Source organism: Buteo buteo, chromosome 3 (assembly GCF_964188355.1).
Source record: "Buteo buteo chromosome 3, bButBut1.hap1.1, whole genome shotgun sequence".
NCBI lineage: Eukaryota > Metazoa > Chordata > Aves > Accipitriformes > Accipitridae > Buteo > Buteo buteo.
The window spans coordinates 56216361-56236295 of record NC_134173.1 but is presented as its reverse complement, the minus strand read 5'-3'; the positions used below and the strand labels follow the sequence as shown (position 1 = coordinate 56236295).

Sequence of the window (19935 nt, the reverse complement as noted above, 5' to 3'; positions counted from 1 at the left end):
AAAAGGCTATAGGAGACGAGTGTAGGAGAAGGTGCTGGTACTCCAGGCAGGTGGCTGGTACTCCATGTGAGTACTCAGCTTTTCCCATCGCAGGGGCAGCTGCGGGGCACGTAGTCCTTCCAGGGCTTGGAGTCTGACTTGTCAGCTCTCATTCTTGAAGCCAGAGAAGAAACAGGGGGAAAAAAGCTCCTTTGATAAACTGCTGGGGACAAGTGGTCTGTGAGCATTTTCATTAACAAAACACCTGCCTCATTTCCAGCACTTGCAAGCAAACAAAATCTAATGTCCCTGGCATTTCAATACTTGCAGAGAAAGCAAAGTAAAAGTTCTGGTTTTTTTGGTGTGTTACTCCCAAGGAACTCCCCTACTCCATGGGAGTAAAACCCTAAATCAGAAGTCAAACCCAATATTAAAAGAGTGGCAACAAGATCCAAGTCAGGTCTGAGGATGGGTTTGTTTTCCCTCTACTTGGGCTTGCTCCAGCATACTGGAGTCTGTCAGCTCACCTGCTCCATCACCCAGGCAGCTCAGAAAGGCAATACTGACCCTGTGCAGCCCAAAACCACGCTGCAGAGCCTGGCTAACAGGACAAGGAGGCTGACATCCACCTGACCACAGCCGCTTCCACATGGGAGACAACCGGGGAGAAGACGTGAAAAGAAGCCCCTTGCTTGCACCAGCCTCCCCCGAGGTAAGGGCTGGTGGTTCACTTGCAGCAGAGCAGCTGGGAGGGCACCGGGACGGTACGTCCCGCGGCTGCAGCTCCTCCGAGCTTCAAGCAGCACCTCGCCAGACATGGGGATTAGCGCAACAAGCTGCCTTGGGAAGCAACACCAAGACAGGCTGTGCTTTCCTCTTCCTGCCCGAACAAAACTGCCTGTGCAACGTGAGAGCTTCCCGCTCAGGACCCACGTAAACAGAGCACACACGGCCCCTGCAGCCTTTCACCTACTAAACTCTGTTTACATATTTCACTCCTCGCTTTTCTCCCCCCGCTGCAAACCAGTACCTTTGTGTGTGCGCGCATGTGGGTGGGTATTGCATTTGGAAGGGCCGTATGGTGTTTTCCTGACATATATTTGAGGCCAGATACATAATTGTACTGCCGAGAGATTTAAGATGAGAAAACCTTTCCAGGACATTTAAGCTATATAAATAAGCATAATAAAATGCCTTTATAAATCTCTATGTTTAGTTCTGACAATCTCCTTGCTACTCAGTACAAAATACAGACACACTGTGACTTAAGAACTTCCTCAGTAAACAGCAAATGAGTAAGATAAATGGGTATGTGTAGAGAAACAAATGCTTCTTAAAATTCCAGTTAAACACATTTTTATTTTTATTTTATGGCGGCGAGAAAGGAGTACTTAGAAATTATTTTAACAGGGAAAAGGTCTTGCCCCGATGTACTAAAATAAGCAAAGAATTATGGCTGAGATTTTCAAATCTGCCTAAGGGATTCAAGTCTCCAACTAAACCAAACAAAGTGAGCATCCAAATCCTTTAAGCAGCCTTGAAAATCCTCCTATCCATGTGCACAGGGCCATGCATATAAAAGCATATAGAGTTGCATGAGTAAAAGACTTAATACTCCTTTCACCAAAGCAACTAGTTCAAGGGATTCTGAGCATATAAATCCATAAAAATGAACTCCAATGAGTTGCGGTATTTGAAAGAGTGCTCAGTTGGTCCGTCATATGATCTAATCAATACTCACTGTTTATTTAACAAGAGTAAATTTGACCCAAAAGTTTCTAAAGCCTCTAGCTCTCCAACACCCAGTGCCAGCAGGATTATTTAAGGGCATTCACCCAGAGTTGCCAAATAGTCCTGCAGTAACCAAACAGACCCACACACTATTTGAGTTTGGGCTGGCCAGAGCCAGGGCTATTAATAGTCATCCCAAAGAGGGGACAGGGGTCTGTGCATATAGGGCCACACATAGATCTACTCCTAAAAACTGTAGCTTCGTCGTGTCATCTGTGTCTTCCTAATTTGGATCCATAAAGCTTCCTTCAGCATGAGTTGCTATGCTGTGTTTCCCTAGTTTAACAGATGCTTTCCAGGCATGGTCTTATTTTACACATATGTACATTAAGTGTCTCAGCTTTGCCTTCCATAGGTATGCTGACCAGGACGGTGTATCACGGATTTCACTATGACTGCAAGCAGTCACAATGCCTCTAGTTGCTCTCATATGAAATCTGAGCCTTTAAGCCACTGCAGTTAAGGAAACAGATCCAAACTGCAACAGACTGACGATATGTGACAACGCAGCTCACATAGGGCAGAAAATACTGGGGTGGAGGAGAAGGGGGTGTCACACCAGGTTTAGGAGTTCCCAGGACTTCTCCAGAAGTGAGAATTCCTGGGAACCTGAACTCCTTTGCCTGACCGAGGAGCAGGCAAAGCCTTCTGGAGAATTGTTATGGATGCTACCTGCTCCAGAGAACTGTACATTACAGCACATAACATACAAGGTCTCATGAGGTTGACCTGGATTTGAGGTTAACATCAAAGCTTCCTGAGGACAAAGGAAGCCACCTTCCTCCTCTTGTCTGTACTCATGTTCCGGCACTGGTTCCAGGCAGCGCTCACTGATCGTGAACAGGACCCATGCAGATGGCATCCACTGTCTGTGCATCCAGGTTCATGCAGCGGAAGGCTGAATACTCAAGCAGAATACAAGTGTGGAAAATGTGACCCACCTTATCTGACAAAGCCTTCTGTGGGCACAAGAACCCCCCGACCCTCACTCGTTGCTTTCTCTTCCACTCACACTCACATCGATGCTGGAAGTGTCCTTTTTTGGAAGGGGTCTGAAGATGGTTCCTGGTAAGTGCCAGGACAATGATCCTGACCACGCAGAGCAGGATGGAGCTGTTTTCTGATAGTTACAACTGTTCCAGCTGCAAAACAAACACATGTACACACACACACACACATTACAACATCAATGTTTCTTTTACAACTGGTGCCATCAAATAAATGAAGATGGTCTTCAGGAGCGCTTTTCGAAACCAACAACTGGATGCAAGCTTTCTTCTGGTAGAGATCTCTTTCACATTCTGCCTTTCAGTCCTTGCTCAAAACAGTTCACTGGACTGGGATCAACAAATCCAGAATGACACCCTCTTTCTTTCTGCCCAGTATCTGCATTTTCAGTCCCTAAAGGCAGATGAAACAGTATTTTGCAAGAATCATTTTGTCCTGCCACTACTGCAAACCAGACAGTTACTTTTCAACAGCACCCATGAAAAGGCTTCATGGAAGTTCATGCTGAAAATGAACGCATCAGTCAAGCTTCAGCCATTCTTCTTGGTGTAGAAATAGAGCTTACTTGCAAACCCCACCTCAAGTTAACTCAGCAACAGGAAAATACTAGCAAAATGTTGAAAGTGAAAGAAAAAAGCATTTCACAAAACCAAACATTTCTGGAAGTAGCAAGAAATGAATGTCAGTTCTCTCCTGGGAGAACGGAGCTATACGCAAGCCTTCTCCTGACCTTTTTTTATTATTTTTAAATACAAGCCACACTTCTGAATCAGCTCTGAAAACTGCAGGGATCACAAAGCTTTTGACCCCAGTCTTACGGCTACACCCAAAGAGACAAACGCAAGGGCCTAAGAAGAGGTTCATGGTGGACAACCATGGTGGACAATGTAGTAAATTTCTAAAAACTGAGCAGAATAGAGCCACTGCCCCTCAGCAGAGCAAACCTCTGAGAGTCAGTGACAGTCAGCTGCCATGCTGCATACCACATCGAGGGGGAATAGGGGAAAATGGAAGCTTCTGGCACAGGATAGAGGCAACGAAGCTGTTCCCCGGGGGAGCTGCGCTGGGAGAGCCTGGTTCCCTACAGGGTCTGAAACTGTCCTCTATGTGCCCCATCTCAACAACTACCATATTCATTCTTCTCCACTTCCTTTGTGCCCTCACAAGATCCTCAGACTTCCTCAACTTCTCCTAAATTTGAGTCCCCATCACAGTAGCTCTTCTCTCCCCAGTGTTTACCCAAGTCTCTTGGCAGCAAAGGGCAGTGTGTGCTACGTCCGAGTTGCAGCCATGCACATGAATGCCTGCACACCAAGCAAACAGGCAGGCCTGAGCTCACTTGGTCTGTCTCTCCACAAAACTCTCCTCTGCCCAGCTGATGGTTCTCATTTGCCTTGTAGGCATTCATGGTGGGATCCACCTCACCTCACTCCACCTGCTTTGTAGATTCACCCACCTGTGGTAGCTGCCCAGGATCCCATTATCGGCACGAGAGATGTAGTCAACAGAGCTCAGAGCGCAATTCATCCCACATCAGGGAAAAAATGAAACATGCCTGAACCCTGTGGTTTATATTTACTAGCACTCCACTAACTATAAAAAGAGCTATAAAAACAGATGCTTGTGTTATAAGCACCTAATCTTAGATGAACTCCACCCATAGTGACTCTAGGTACATTTATATTCACTTTGCTATTTGAACCCGAGAACAACCTTGGGCTCAGGGTCAAACAGTGCAAACTGGCTCGCTTCCCAGCTGCTCACAAGGGTCCTTTGGAGCAGTTGATTTGCACCCACAGAGAAGATGAGCAGGAGCATGCCAGCGCACTTTCCACCTCCCCAGGCCTCCTCGGCCTCCCGTGCCAGCACACTCACTAGCACAGGCCATGCTCCACAGCTTTCCATGGGTGTTTTGCAACAGACATGTGCCTACACATCTACACCCTTCCAGGCATTGACCTCATCCACCATCCCTTCTTCCTCTCATGGAGAGGAGACTTTGGACCAGGGAGACAGCAGTCACAGGCGGATTCAGATTGATGAAGTCTTCACAAGGCTGCCTGCCAGCCCTTTAACTCCGGCACACTGGGCCCCCATCTCAATGGACCGGAGAATCGCCACCACCCTTCGGAGGCTGGCAATCACCACAGAGTCGCAGGTACCATAACCAGCTACACGAGCTCTGTCTGCACCGCAGATCCTATCGGTGAAGCATGCCCTGTCTACTATGGACGAGCCACTGCCCTCTTATTCTAGAAGAGCTTCCATGAGGTCAGGGTGCCTCTCTGCATGTCATCTCAAACACGTCCCCATGGTCCTTCCCCTTGCGACTGTGGCTCCTGCAGAGTGAACGTCTGTGGGACCAAGGTGCAGCGTGTCTCCAAGGACGAGCTGCGGGACAGAGGTGACTCCCCAACAGTAAGCTGCAAGACCAAAGTGCATATCTCCCATGAGGAGCTGTGGGAGTGTTGTGGTTTAAGCCAGCAGGCAGCTAAACACCACACAGCCGTTTGCTCACCCTGCCCCCTGCCCCAGTGGGACGGGGGAGAGGATTGGGAAAAAAAAGTAAAATTTGTGAGTTGAGATAAAGACAGTTTAACAGAACAGAAAAGGAAGAGAAAATAATAATAATGATAAAAGAATTAGAAGATACAAACCGAGTGATGCACAATGCAACTGCTCACCACCCGCCAACCAATGCCCAGTCAGTTCCCAAGCAGCGGCCCCCGGCCAGCTTTCCCCCTAGTTTATATACTGGGCATGACATCACATGGTATGGAATACCCCTTTGGCCGGTTGGGGTCAGCTGTCCTGGCTGTGTCTCCTCCCAACTTCTTGTGCCCCCCAGCCTACTCCTAGCAGGACAGTATGAGAAGCTGAAGAGTGCGTGACCACTGCTTAGTAACAACTAAAACATCAGCATGTTATCAATATTATTCTCATCCTAAATCCAAAACACAGCACTATACCAGCTACTAGGAAGGAAATTAACTCTATGCCAGCTGAAACCAGGACAGGGAATGAGGTGCACCTTCCCAAAATTGAGCTGCAAGAGCAAAGTGAGCCACACAGAGAATTCAGGGAGCGGTGAGATGCCAGCACCCTGCTGCCACGCAGGTGGTTGGGATGGGTTGCATGTTGCAAAACCTGCACAATCTCCAGCTAAACCACTCCACAGGGATCTGCAAAGTCCAGGGGTTTGGCACACCTGATGAAAATCTTTGGGCTAGTTCTTCTGGTCATGAGGGCAACCCCACTGACAGTGGTTCCCTCCCTGTGGCCTCTGACAAAGCCAACACCATCTCTGCGCATTATGGATTTGGAAAGTAAACAGTGATCTCCTCTGCAGCCCCTAGCGTAGATCTGACATTGCAGTGGAGACACTTGCACTGAGCAGCACCAAAGCTGGCTTTCACATAGGCTGTTGTTTTAAAAATTTAAAATAGTATTGCTCAATCCTTATATTGCTGCCAAAAGACTAACTGAGCAGCAAAGCTGTGACTCGTATGATGTCTCTTTAAATGAAACACAAGGCCTTGATCTCTACAGGTCCCTCAAGTGTGCCCTCTGCCCTTAGTTCCTGTGACATCTTAAGGAAAAAAAAATGAAATCAATTCCTAATAGCTAGTAGATTGCTTAACAGCATGCCAGTGGTGTGTTTTGTACCACGACACCAAGGGCGTGGTATGTGAGCCAGGCAATTGGCAAGAGACAGCAGCGGGATATGGGAGAGCTCAAGGCCTGCCGACACGTACAGGAGGAGTGTATTGGGTGCAGGGAGCCAAACTGGATGCAGTTTAGTCTGTATTGTATGTAGGACATGCTACCTGCATTTTTGCACCTGCATTTTCCTATCCAGAGACCATTTGCTTGCTTGAATATACACTAAGAGGCACGCAGTGGGGTGGAATCAAGTATTGCATCAACAAATTAACACTGCAGGAGATATTAACATCTCTATCTCATCCGTCATATGGGGCTGAAACTAGTCAATAGTTCAAAAATTATTAAAGGTAGATAGGTTTAAAGAAAAGAAGGACCTTCGTTCACATGACTTCTGCCACCATACCTACAATGGGAGATGTAGAAATGCTGTTACCTGTGTTAGAAGGAAAGGCAAAGCTGTCCCTGCTGACTTCTATACCATACTGATTTGTCACATGAGATGCCCTGGCCACACCACCATCTCATCTCTTTCATACCTCCAGGGTTTAGCCCACCAGAGGAACTTGTGAAAGGCAGCAGCCATTAAGTCACCGTGTAACAAGTAAATTCTGTTTGGGCACGAAAAAGCGCACATTTATCTGATTGTAGCATGCACAGGTGGCTTTGTTAGCTACACGAGTTCATTCTACAATGCTCAGAGGCTGCCTCCTTCTCATCTCACTGGCTCACAGTTCAGCTTCTAAGTATCTGATTTTGTTAGCAAAAATTCAGATTGATCAGTTAGGTTTTATGCTAAAGAGTTAAATAAATTGTGACACCGGGAAAACTCTGAATATAATAAATACACCATTCAAAGTGGTGGAACACACAGACCTGTATGTCATCCTCGCAAGCAGAAAAGGTTCTTAGTTGTGTTTTCTGATATTTTCCAAGCTCTGTCTGCAAATAAACAACGCCACTTTGCCATACTCCTCCACAGCTCTCCAAAGGTATCCATGTTTTTGTGAAATGGCTTATCTCCACATCACACATAGGACCCAACAGTATTGCCCTTTACTGGAGGGATCAACAAAACCACCAGCATTGCACAAGTGAAGAAAGACCACACAAAATGCTAAACAAAAATAAACACATGGTCACACCATGTGAATTGAAATAGGAAGCATGATCTGCATGGAAAGAATCAACAAATCATTCCAATATTAACTCCTGATTTCCACTATAGAGAATTCCCAGGATTTCTTGGACCAAGACATGCAGCGAATATGCGACTTGGCTGGTTTTTGCTGAACAGACACCCATTCTGGCTGACCTTCCAAAAAGATAGATGGGAAGCAGGGCTGTAGCCGGAACCATTGTCCTGTCCATTGTCCTGAGAAGAAACACAGTTCTTGTGACAGCCACAGGACCTGAGGAAAGTTCTGGTTGGCATACAACCTGCTCCTGCACTGAAGGAACTGAATATAAAACCTCTCACAATCTTCAGTGGACACTGAGGCAATCATTTCCTCACCTAGTTTCTTTCTGCTCCGACTAAAATAACCATCTATCCCACAGTTTTCTGTGAAACAGGTATACGTCTAATATCAGAGGTTAAAAATACCCCTTGATGTCCTGTCACAAGAAGTGGAAAATGGCTCTTGCCTATTAGTATGTAGAAGCCAAGAGTTTAGGGTAAAGGAGCAACTTAAAACGCCTTCTTAACTCTGCATGCCTTAGCCGAGGTAAGCTGCAGATAAAAGAGCTGTATTTCTTAAGAGCAGGGTGAAATTCAGGAGACTGGAGTTTTGCCTGACCTAGCCTCAGACCCTAGACTGCTGGACAGGACTGCACTTACACAGCTGGCCAGTGATTTACCAGCCACGTTGCCAATTCTCTTCCCTAATTTATCTTCCCAATCCCATGACAATTTAGCTTTCCACATCAGAAGAATATGACCTGCAGGCTGGATAAGTGGTTTTCTGGGAAATTTAAACTTAAGATAAAGTGTAATAGGCATACATAAATAACCCACAAGTGTTTAAAAGTCAAAATCCTAAACATCTTCCCAACGAAAACCCCAGACATGTCCATTTTCTCCTGGGCGGCAAAAAAACACATCCCAAGCTTCTCTGGGAAACTGAATGGAAAATACATGTGAACTGACAGTGATCCTTTAGCTGCCTCCAGTGATTGCCAGAGAAAATCAGTTTCATGAAAAACTGCTCACTTGCCAAAAGAAAGTTTCTCTTACCTGTCCTAGGCTTCATTTGGGGTGTCTGAGGTTTTTTTTTTCACCTCACGAGGCTGTCTCCTATGGCAGCAGTGCAAACATCAGTGCTGCAAACAGCCTCTGAAGCCTTCCATTGCACGGCGCTGAGCAGGCACGGCAGGACTGGAACTGTGGTGACTCAGGAACAGCCACAAATGCTCCGGAGGAAAAGGGCCATGAGCAATACTGTGTAAAATGCACGTACACAGAAACTGAGGTTAGTATCATGTAAGGCTGGGGAGAAACATGACGCTGCCAGCCAAACAGGACTTGCTGGCAATCAGACTGGTAAAGCAAACTAAAACCCATAAACTGAAGTCTTAATGACAAGTTAGGTTCTGTTTTTCACCTGGTATTCTAATAAGCAATTGCAGAACCAGGACAAAGCAGGTTTTTCCTAAGGTTGGGATGTGTGAGGAAAACGGGGTTTGAAAAAGAAGGGAAAAGAACTTAGAGGAGACAAAAAAAGGACATAAGCTGCCTTGTTGCTGATTATATGCTCCACCTCCCCAGTTATCTGATATATAAAGCTTTGCAACTGCTGTCTGTAGCAGCAGACACACTTTTCCAATTATTAATAAATGAACACGAGCAGTAGTAGGCGTGCCAGGGAAAAGAGAACAGCCCCACACCGTACAGCCCGCTTTTGCCCTGAGCTCGCCATCTGCTGCCCCCGGCCCTCCTTCCGCCCCCTCCCCATTCTCGGTTTGCTCCCTTCCTTCCGTCCTTCCTCTTGTGTTCCCCGGCTGCCACTTTCCTGCCATTTCAGAGCTGCGTTTCCCTGGCCACCCCCTCAGCCTCAGCTGCTTTCAGACACCCACCACATCGCTCTGCATATGAAAATGAGCTGTCAAATTTTCCAGCCCCTGAAGCAGAGATTATTTTTGGGAGAGGTGGTTTTGACAGTTCTGCCCTGCAGTTCACAGGCAGAGCACAGGGCAGGCTATGTCAGTGCAGGGGGAGAAGAGGAGGGAGGGTACAACACACACATGCAGGGCTCCTGGCTGTGCACTCAGAAGGGACTGAAGGTCTGTGGGGGAACACGAAGCTCCCGTGGGGTATGGGAATCAAGGAGCAGTTAAGTCTCCCCACTTCCGAGGTCTGCTCTTTCCCAACCCATGGCCAGCTGCTAGCAATGCTGCTACAGGACGCACCACCAAGGTGGCAGTCAAGCCTGCCTGTGGAGGACAGGCACAGAAGCCCCTCTCCACCCTCTCACACAAAGTCACTCACCCTGGCTGCATCCCTATCACCCCCAGGCCACCAGGCAGTCTCTTACAGAGCCCATACTCCCTGCCAAGTACCACAATCAGCATCCAGACCTCATCTGAAGATCTCGCCCACAGGCCCTGAAGAGGGAAAGTGTAGCAGGATTTTGACCCACCAGTCCAGCCCTAGCCACTCTGTGCACTTTGACTGCAGCTGGTCAGCGCATGTAATGCAAAACTTGGGGGGCCAGAAGGTCCTGTGCGCCTGGACGGTGGCAGCAGAGGACAACCACTGACATGGTGGGAACAAACCCCAGGGGTGAGAGGAGACACTGACACAGGTGGAGGGAGAATGAGCAGGAGGCTTCCCCAGTGACCAGAAGAGCAGACTGAAGAGAAGAGCAGCTGCAGGGGGTTGCTCTGGAAATTAAAGTTGAAATGAGCCAGTTAAAAGAAGCAAAGAAAGACAGCAGTTGGGGGGGGGGAGAGGGGGCAGAGTTGGGAGCACCCTGGGAATAGATAGGGAGGATCCAGAAATGGCCGAGGAGGCGGCAGGCTATGAATGGCCGTAGGTGGTGCGGAGCAGGCTCCGGCAGGCGCACTTGGAATAGCCACAGGGAGAGGCTTTCATGGAGCGAAAGCGGTACAGATGTTGTGAGAAGGAAGGTGCGTTAAGAAGTATCAAGGATTAAGAAGCGGTGCGTGTGCTAAGGGCACATGAGATTGGCAACTGGGAAAGGCGAGCTGTGGGGACTTGTGGAGAACTACCGCTGGAAGAGGTGCTGCAAGCAGCAAGGGTGATCCTGCAGGACCCGCAGCAACAAAGGCAAAGGGCCAAGAGGTCTTACTGGAAAGCCAAAGCGGCTATGGACAAGGAGGTAAAGCAAGGACAGAAGAAGAGAGAAGTAAGAGCAGGAAAAGAACAAAATGGAACAGGCCACCTGAAGCGGGAGCCAATATTGCAAGTCAGCCCTTTGTTATTTCCTCATAGTTATACCACAGCAGAGTCCAGAAGTACCTGTCAGTGTTGGGTCGCATCCTACTTCATGATGCATAAACTGAGAGAGGTACAGCCAAAATGCCAAAGTATTTACAACAGCCTTGCTCAGTGTCGCCTGAAAGCTACCCTTACGACAAAACTAAAAGGCATGTGATCCAGCTCAAACATCACTATACTAATTTCTTCATCTTTCCATTTTATGTGAAAATAATTCTGTTTTCTCCAAAGAGCAGTTTATTTCTTCTAGAAAATTACTGCAGAATCACCTTAACTTCTACAAATAGTCCAGCACATACCTCCAGCATCTTGCCATAGCAAGCAAACTAAAAATGGTAACAGTATTTCATGTTACAGACTGTTGGCATGTTCATGTTGGCAACTGCATTTTTAACACTAAAGTTGTCACTGTATCAGTAAAACTTCTGTGTATATGCCTTACATACATGTAAGGGTGAAAAAAGTGGCAAAGATCTGCCTAATTTTCTGCTGACATACAGGCAGAAGCTATTAGTTTTGTGAGTGAACTTATCACGTCAGGTTAAACTGTAATGCTGGTGCAACTTTTACAGATTTAGTTTTAGGGGCAATAACATGCTTCAAAAGATATTTCAAAATGTTTTAAATAAAAACCATTACAATCACAAAACCCATGACAGAACCTGCCATAAACAGAAAACACAGAATTTCACCAAGAACTATTGCGTATTAGTTCCACAACCTTTATTTCAGCCGGAGCAGATGCAGACAGATGCACTCACGAGCCAAGAAGCCTTTCCCCAGCAGTGCCTCACGTGACGGTAGCACCTTTTGGCAAAGGACAGCATGTTCCAGGAGTCAAGCAACCATTTCATCAACATTTTTTCCTGTTGATTTCAGTGGGAAACACAGAGTAAACACACTTTCTCCTGTTAAGACACCCAGAGATGTGGGATCCAGTGGAGTAATTTGTAAACAACTGTTTGCTACTACTAGTGATTTGGATCATCCTGAAGTGAATTCTCTTTTGGGAATTCCTTCTAGATAAGGCAATCAAGCCAATCAGTTTCCCTGCAGGCACGGCAGGGGTCTTAAAAAATCTGGCCAAATGGCAGGCAGATACTCAGGTTACGCAACAGAAACGGAAGATGGGAGATGCAGATTTCCCCCTGTCAAGCAACATGTTTTCTCAGACATGAGAATCATGGAAGCTGAAGCTGTAGGAGTAAGAAGGATCCCGCCACTGGCAGTCTGGAGAGTGCATCCCACCAGATGCGTACGGGGTACCAGTGTGAAGCCAAATAACAGAAATTCCAGCTGTACAATGTATCAGTGGCAACACTGGAATTAAAGCAATACCAAAAAAAAGTGTCTTCCTGAGAATAAAATTACCACTCTTCTGTCAACACCCAATTCTTTGAACTAATTAAGAATTGTTTGAAATTCTATTTTACTCTGTGTTTTGCAATTGTTGTATCCTCATCCTTCCTTCAGGCTGAAGAAGCTGCTCGTTTGCGATTCTTGCAGCGTTTTTTTCACTTTCAGACATAATTAAACATTCTGGGAGGTTTCCAGGCAAGTTACAGGAGGACATAACCTGCTGTCAGACCCCTTCTGTCAATTGGGATTGGCTGACAAGGGGCAGAAGAATTAAGCAGAAACAAAGAATACTGGACCATGACACCATGGAAAAGGGGAAAGACAGGAAGACGTATCTCAGAAGAAGGAAAAAAAAAAGTAGAAAAATGCTCTGAGTGAACAAGGCTGGACTGCCTAGGAGAAGTAGAAGAAGGAGAGATGTCTGAAGCAAAGCTGATTAATTAGGAGAAACAGAACTGAACCATAACGAAGCATCAAAAGTATTTCTAGAGCAGAACGGCACTCTGGGACAAGCTAGCACTCCACAGCTGCAGCCTGGCTCGGGATCCCGCTTCTCAGGTGCTGACACACACAGCCACCTTTTCCGCTTTTATTACAACTTTCTGACAGGAGCAAGAATCCTCCCTAATCTCTGCATCGAGCAGGATGTATCGAACGGATCTCGCCCTTCTGGAGTGCCGCAGACTGCAGCGTAACGTAATTAGGAGTGACCCAGCTAACTGGCAGCTGTTACCCAAGCTGGCTGGATGGCAGCTGCCGGGAAGCAGGGCAGGGGAGTGCGGGGGGCTGCGGGCAGCGCGGCTCGCCCAGGCCAGCTGCTTTGCAGCCGGACACCGCCGAGCCGCCACGGGCTCGGGCCTGCCAAGCCGAGGTGCCCCCAGGCCCCGCGGGGCTGGGAGGTTTTCCCCGGAGCTCCCGGCCGCCGCAGGGTTCTCGCCTGCCGCCGGCAGCCCTCGGGAGCGGGCCGGGGCCCTGCCCGGCCTTCACGGAACGCCCCGGGCGGCTGCGGCCTGCAAACCTGGGGTGATCCCGACGCGTGGCAGCAAACACACGTCCGCCCCCCACCGCCACCACCACCACCGCGCAGACGCGGCTGCGTGGGCCTCCACCCGGCGTGGGCCCGGGGGTGCCGCCAGGACACGGGTACCCAGGCCCGCCCAGCCATGGTGTTTCCTCCGGGGGTGGTGGTGTGTGTGGGGGGAGAGCAGACAGGCGGGGGCGGCCTGGCCGGGCCTCCCTCCTCTCCCCCCGCCCGCGGCCCCGCTTCACCTCAGCCCGGCGGGGAGCGGGCGGATGGGCGGGGGCCGCGCCGGGGAGGCTGCTCTCCCCCCCCACCCCCCCGCGCTCCGCAGCCGCGTGACCTCATGCTCGAGGAAGCGCCGGGCCGCCCCCGCCGCTCCCACCCGGAGGCGGCGGGAGGAGGGGGGGGGGAAGGGGGAGGGGGCGGCACTGACTCAGCCGGCGGCGGGGACTTACCGCGGGCCGCGCACACGCCGCGCTGACACACTGGCCACGCCGCGGGGCAGCCGCCGATCACGCGCGGCGACCCGGCGCCCATTGGCGGCCGCCTCACACACCTTTGCCGGCGATTGGCGGCGGGCGGCGGGGAGCCCCGCCTCCCCCCCCCCTCCGCGCGCGGGGCCGGGGGTGCCGCCACCTGAATGGGGAGCGGCGAACAAAAAGAGGAAAATAAAGGCAGCGGGCGGACGGCGGCGGCGCGCGCTCCGGTCAACCTCGGCTCCCCGCCGGCGGTGAGTGACCGGCCCGGCGGGCACTGCTGGACCAGGGCACCCCCGCGAGTGCGTGGGGCGGCGGGGGACGGGGAGTCCCCAGGTGGGGAGGGAGTCCCCAGGTGGGGAGGGAGTCCCCGGGGATGGCGCGACAGGGGGGATCCCGAGGGGACGGCCGGCGGTCCGGGCGAGAGGAGGGACCGCGGGCAGCGGGAGATCGGACCTAGGCGGCGGTCGGAGGGGGCGAGCGGGGCTGCGCTGCGGGGCGAGGGGAGGGAGCGGGGAGAGCCCGCGGGGCCGGCGGGCGAGGAAGGCGGCGGGCGGGAGGGAGGGAGCGGAGCTGCCGGGAACCTGTTGGCACCGCCGGGCCGGCGACGTGCAGCCCCGTGTGCGTGCGTGCGTGCCGCGGCGCGCCCAGCGCGGGGGAGCGCCGTGGGCGGCAGGCTCCGCGGCCGCGTGTGGCAGGCGGCGGCGGGGGCGGGCGAGGCCCGCCGCCAGGAGGGTGGTGGGCGGTGCGGGGTCCGGGAAGCCGGTCGGCGCTGCGGGGAAGAGCCAGCCGCTGCCCCCGCCGGGCGCTGCCGGAGCCGCGCCGCGGGCCCGCTCCTCGGCGGAGACGCCGCTTCGCTTCTCTTGCCTTCCCTTCCCCCGCGGCGGGAGGCGCCGGGCGTGGCGGCGCTGACCCTCGCCCGGCCCCCGCCCGCTGCGAGGCGAGGCGAGGCGCGGCGCGGCTCCCCCGGTCGGGCTTTCCCCCGCTCCGGCTGGCCTGGCCCCGGGAAGGCGGGGCGGTCGCGGCGCAGCCCGGCCCCGCCGGCGGCGGCTGTGGCGGGCTCCCTTCCTGCCGGCGGAGGGCGGGGGCGGCCGCGCAGGGAACTGGGTGAAAGGTCGGCGCGCGGCAGTGCCCGCGCCGCCGAGCGGGCGCCGATCACGCTTTGTTCACATGCCCCCGCCCCGGGCCGCGCCTCGGTCGGCGCCGGCCAATGGGCGCCGGCGCGGTGCGGCGCGGGGAGCCAATAGGGGAGGGCGGAGGGCGGCGCGGGCGGGGAGCGCCGGCGGGGTGCGCTGAGGTGAGGGTGGCGCGCGCCCAACGGCTGGGCGCGGGGCGCGCGCCCCGCCCCGCCCCCATCCCCTCAGCCCCCCGCTGCCGCCGCCGCCGCGGGGGGGCCGTCAGTGACAGCCGGGGCTGGTGTCCCGCCCCCACCGCCCCGGGGGTGGCCAGGTCCCCTTGGAAAGATGCGTCTTACCCGTGACTCCAGCTGCCTGGAGACGCGGCTCTTCCACCCACGCCATCTCATTGCGGGGCGGTGGGGTGGGGTGGGGCGGGAATTCGCCAGAGGCGGCGGGCACCGTCCCTCAGAAACCGAAAGCTGTGCTAACGGGTAATGGTGGAACGTACAGCTTAGGAGGCTTTCTGCGTGGGTTGGTTCCGTGTGGTGATCGGTCAGGCAGTGAATACACTTACGTATATTTCAGTTCTCCAAGTTGGTGATTTTTCCTTCCATGGATGTGTGTGTGAGACAGGCCTTTTGAGTATTTTCTGGAACATTTGTGGTAGCTAACACCTATTGAAGAAAATGTGCATCAGTCCCAGTACAGTCCTTTCTCATGTGTCAAAGTAAGCAGAATACTGAGGCCTGTGTTTAAAGTAAAAGTGGAAGGAGGGTGGGGTGTTGAAGGAAGTTTTGTTTTCTTTTTTTCTTGCGCGAAGAACTTTATTAAGCTTTCAGACACACCACTTGCGATACAGAATAACTTAAACTGTTGCTTAAGGTTTGGGGGGAGTTCTTTTGTCTCAAGAAAATCTATAAACTTCAGCAGATGGCCAGATTTCCCCACTAACAACTTCATAAAAATATTAAATAAATAAGAAAGGTGGCAGGAAAATACAGGCATACCCCCCATCTGACCAAGTGTATTTATCTTGGACAGGTTGTTTTGTTTGGTTTTTACATTGCCTTCTTATAAGTAACTGCAAAATATTCAAATTTAGCATCAGGTTCAAAGTGGGTTTTTTTTTCCTTTAACCAAAACAGGAGGAAGAAATGGAGATGATGACTGAGAAACAGAGAGATACTAGGTATTTCTGGAACAATACTCCTGAAAAAGGCGATTATGAGGCTGTAGAAGCCCTTATTTCTATGAGTTGCAACTGGAAATCAGACTTCAAAAAACATGCGGAAATGAGACCTATAACTCCAGCATCTGATATGTCAGAAGAGAGTGACGAGACTTTGCTTCCTGGAGCAGCGGACTTCCATGCGATACCAGCATTTGTAAGTTTTTTTTAATTTCTACATGTGCATGCTTGTTTTTAACGGTGTGGCAATGTGTTGGTAATGTGCCCGCCCCTTACTGTGTCTCTCTTCCCCTGCACAGTGCCTGACTCCCCCCTACAGCCCTTCCGACTTCGAGATGTTGCAGGTGGTCCATCCTGGGGCACCGGCGCCCACTGCAGCGCTCGGCAAGTTGCTGGCCGAGGCTGCCAAGACTCCTCTGGCTGCACCTCGGAGAGAGGCGGAGAGGCCTCCAGCAGCCGGGCCTCTGAAGGCTCAAGCCACGAGTGTTATCCGCCACACGGCTGATGCCCAGCTTTGTAACCGCAAAACCTGCCCGGTGAGAACAGCCAGTGTGCTGAAATACCAGGACAGTGTTTCGAGGGAAACGAACAGTAAACAAAACGCTGAAGAAGCAGAACATTCGGTGTGTTCCGCTGTGGCGCCGAGCAGAGCCAGTGATGAGAGCAGTGAACTGCCCGTGGCAGAAGGAAAAACCGCAGAAGCAGCTGTCGGTCTGGCACCCTTGACAAAGCCCTCGGTCAGCAGGCATCAGCCTGTCCCTGGATCGGCACGGCAGTCGGCGGTGCTGGCACCGCCGTGCCCTGCCCAAGGCAGTGGAGCCCCCCCCGTGCCAGTGATTTGCCAGATGGTCCCGCTGCCCGCAAACAACAACGTTGTGACGGCTGTAGTGCCCACCGCCACACCAAGCCAGCAGCCGGCTCTCTGTCAGCCCATGGTCTTCATGGGCACCCAAGTTCCCAAAGGTGCTGTTATGTTCGTTGTGCCCCAGCCAGTTGTGCAGAGCACAAAGGCTCCCATTATTAGTCCGAATGGCACGAGACTCTCTCCCATTGCCCCTGCTCCCGGCTTCGTACCTTCTGCAGCAAAAACCACTCCTCCGGTTGATTCTTCAAGAATCAGAAGTCACATTTGCAGCTATCCAGGGTGTGGGAAGACGTACTTCAAGAGCTCCCATTTGAAGGCTCATGTCAGAACACACACAGGTTGGTCGCTGTTGCTGGATGTTAAAAATTAATGTAGAAAATTGCGGCTGTGTATACAACTTGCTAAGGTTCTAGCGATTACCGGATTTATTCATGGAACAAATTGTGGGGCAGCAATGAAATACTTTTTTTGCCAGCATGTGTTATAATGCTGCCTAATCTCAGACAGGAAATCTCCGGAGGGGAATTTGACTCAGCAGTTTGTTTGTGCTGGACTTGCTTCGTGTCAGAAGGCGTTCAGTAATGCTTCTTACGAGTGCGGAAGCAAGGCCTTGCCCAATGTCGAGTATGCTTTTCCAGAGTTAAAGACGCCTTATTAGGCTTGTCTGCAAGAATGGCTTTGTCAGAAGTGGGTAAAACTCGAAGGGATTCTTTTAAGAAAGAATATGAGGATCCACCCCAAACTATTCTTACCTTGGTTATTTTAGAGTAACTTCTCCACGCCTCAGCTCTTAATCGCAGTAGCAAAAGAGTCGCATGCATTTTCACATGGGCTCAGTGTGCTACCAGAGCTCTATTGCATAAAACGTTATTACAGGTCGTGTTTCAGAGGGTTGTTTTGGGCATGCTAAGTGGTCATGGTCTGCAGTTCAGGTGCAGCTGAGAGTTAAAATCAGCTGTCTTGAGACACTAAGTATTTGGTTCCAGAGAATTGTTAACCCTTTGTACTACTTGGCTTTGAGAATAGTGAGTCTGCATGTTTATATCTTGGTATATAAACAATTTTTCACATTCTGTGTACCTAAAAGTAATTAATATTTATGTAGATTTTTGGCTCAACTGTCATAATAGAAACTTTCCTTTGAAAAAGTCAAATCCTGCCAGTCAAGGGCGGTAGTGTTTGTTGCTCAGTTAGTACTCAACGTTTTGTTTTTTTCTTTTAGGAGAAAAGCCATTTAGTTGTAGTTGGAAAGGCTGTGAGAGAAGGTTTGCAAGGTCAGATGAACTGTCTCGCCATCGCAGAACACACACCGGGGAGAAGAAGTTTGCCTGCCCAATGTGCGAGCGGCGGTTCATGAGGAGCGACCACTTAACGAAGCACGCACGTCGCCACTTATCGGCTAAGAAGTTACCAAACTGGCAAATGGAAGTGAGCAAGTTAAATGATATTACTGTGCCACCAACATCTGCGACTGCGCAGTGAAGGGACTCATTCTGAAGACAGTGGAATTAACTGTTGTCGCTGGGATATGCCAGCTGAAAAAAGGCTTTTGCTCCAGGTCTGTGGCTCTCCCGCACTGGCTGCTGATGGTGGCACAGCAGAGAGGCAAAGGCAGTCTGCGCTTGGTCACAAAACCTGTTGCTGGGAGAACCGGTGGCTGACTGGAATAGCGGGTGTCTTTTGCACTGGTAAGGAGAGAGAGAGAGAAAGGGAAGGTTCTAGAGCAGAGCAGCACACATTGTGCCAGTTTTGAGTTTTGCAAATTATTGATATATATACTCTAGATCAGTCACATGTAAGTGTTACTGAAGGTTTGCTGCTGACGCTTGAGACCAACTCTGATTTTAATTTTCACTTGTCAGCCTTCAGTACGGCACAAACTGGGAAGATGGCAATGTATGGGCGCAGGCTTGAAACCCCAGAACGCACCCCCGTAAGATAATCTAAATCAGTTTTCCTACTCCTGCCACCTTTTCTTGGCAGGAATCTTTTCCTCCTGTCCATTCTCCAGCCCCGGCCCAAGTGATGATTTGGTGCCAGACTCCTGGAGATTCTGGAACTACCCTCTGGCGCGGGGTGTTTAACACACCCAGCTGTATGCTGCTGTCCAGAGGGGCTCGGCCTGGGCGTTCAGGGGCACCACGAGGGGCAGCTGGAGGGTGGGAGCCTTTCCAAATCCTCTCTGACTTTGTAATATTTTCCCAGCTTCTTTGGCAAGCATTGCGATTATTACAATTGGATATACCTGGGCGCCATATGATGCTTCTGCTTTTGTGTTGCTTAGGGTTTGCTTTATACCTTCTCACAGTTCTGTACCACTGCATTTTTTATAAGCGGATACAGTGCACTTTTAAGAGAAACATGGTAACTGTAAACTACTCGGGTTAATTAAGGAAGAAGACCAAGAATCTTAGGCTTCTTGATCATGTTATTCTTTGAAAGACGGTTTATACTAAAAATGAAATGGATATATTATGTATTGTATTAAATTAGAAAGTTGTGATTCAAAAAGTAAAACGAGGCAGTGAAGACACGGGCCTAAACTTTAAACTGTAGCTTTTGTGACAAATAAATGCATCAACTTTCACTATTTCTATTTTATCATATTATGTTGAAGACATATCAGAAAGTGAACAATTTGAAAATAGTGTATTAGATACGCTTTTTGTGACTACTTTAAAGATTTGCACATTTCTTATGTTGTACTTTATACTTTGTTTACAATAAAACCAATTTTCTTTAATATAGACCTCTCTTTTTTTTTTTTTTTTTTTTAATTTTTAATTCACAGCAGAACTTAGCCCTTTGCAAGGAAAATACCCGCAAAACAAAATAGTGTCCGTTATTATGTGCCCTGACCAGTGAAACACTCTCTCTTTAAATATTTTTTAAAGCTCTTATAAAGCCCGCAGGAGTGGAGTTCCAAGTCTGCACTTACTACTCCGAGTGTCTGTTTTGTTGTGTGGGTTTTATTTTTTTCTCCCCACCCTTCATGCCCCCCTCCTTT

At 50.3% G+C, this 19935-nt stretch overlaps 1 protein-coding gene and 1 long non-coding RNA gene across 4 annotated transcripts; one reads left to right on the top strand and one right to left on the bottom strand.

The window, feature by feature from the left end:
* Window positions 1–1170: 1170 nt before the first annotated feature.
* On the bottom strand, window positions 1171–13838 carry LOC142029231 (uncharacterized). The gene is made up of 3 exons (XR_012649877.1): window positions 13736–13838; window positions 8678–8881; window positions 1171–2912 (listed from the first exon to the last, which is right to left on the bottom strand). It is a non-coding gene; the product is annotated as an uncharacterized LOC142029231 (long non-coding RNA).
* On the top strand, window positions 13804–19600 carry KLF10 (KLF transcription factor 10). Of its 3 annotated transcripts, none has more exons than XM_075023738.1 (4): window positions 13804–14010; window positions 16020–16259; window positions 16363–17266; window positions 18151–19600. In XM_075023738.1, the coding sequence occupies exons 1-4, from the start codon at window positions 13921–13923 to the stop codon at window positions 18408–18410; spliced, it is 1494 nt and encodes a 497-aa protein (XP_074879839.1). In that variant the 5' UTR covers window positions 13804–13920; the 3' UTR covers window positions 18411–19600. The 3 variants fall into 3 exon arrangements, with proteins under 3 accessions (XP_074879839.1, XP_074879841.1, XP_074879840.1); XM_075023740.1 differs by having other exon boundaries at window positions 13982–14092; XM_075023739.1 differs by lacking the exon at window positions 13804–14010 and adding an exon at window positions 15314–15601.
* Window positions 19601–19935: the final 335 nt, after the last annotated feature.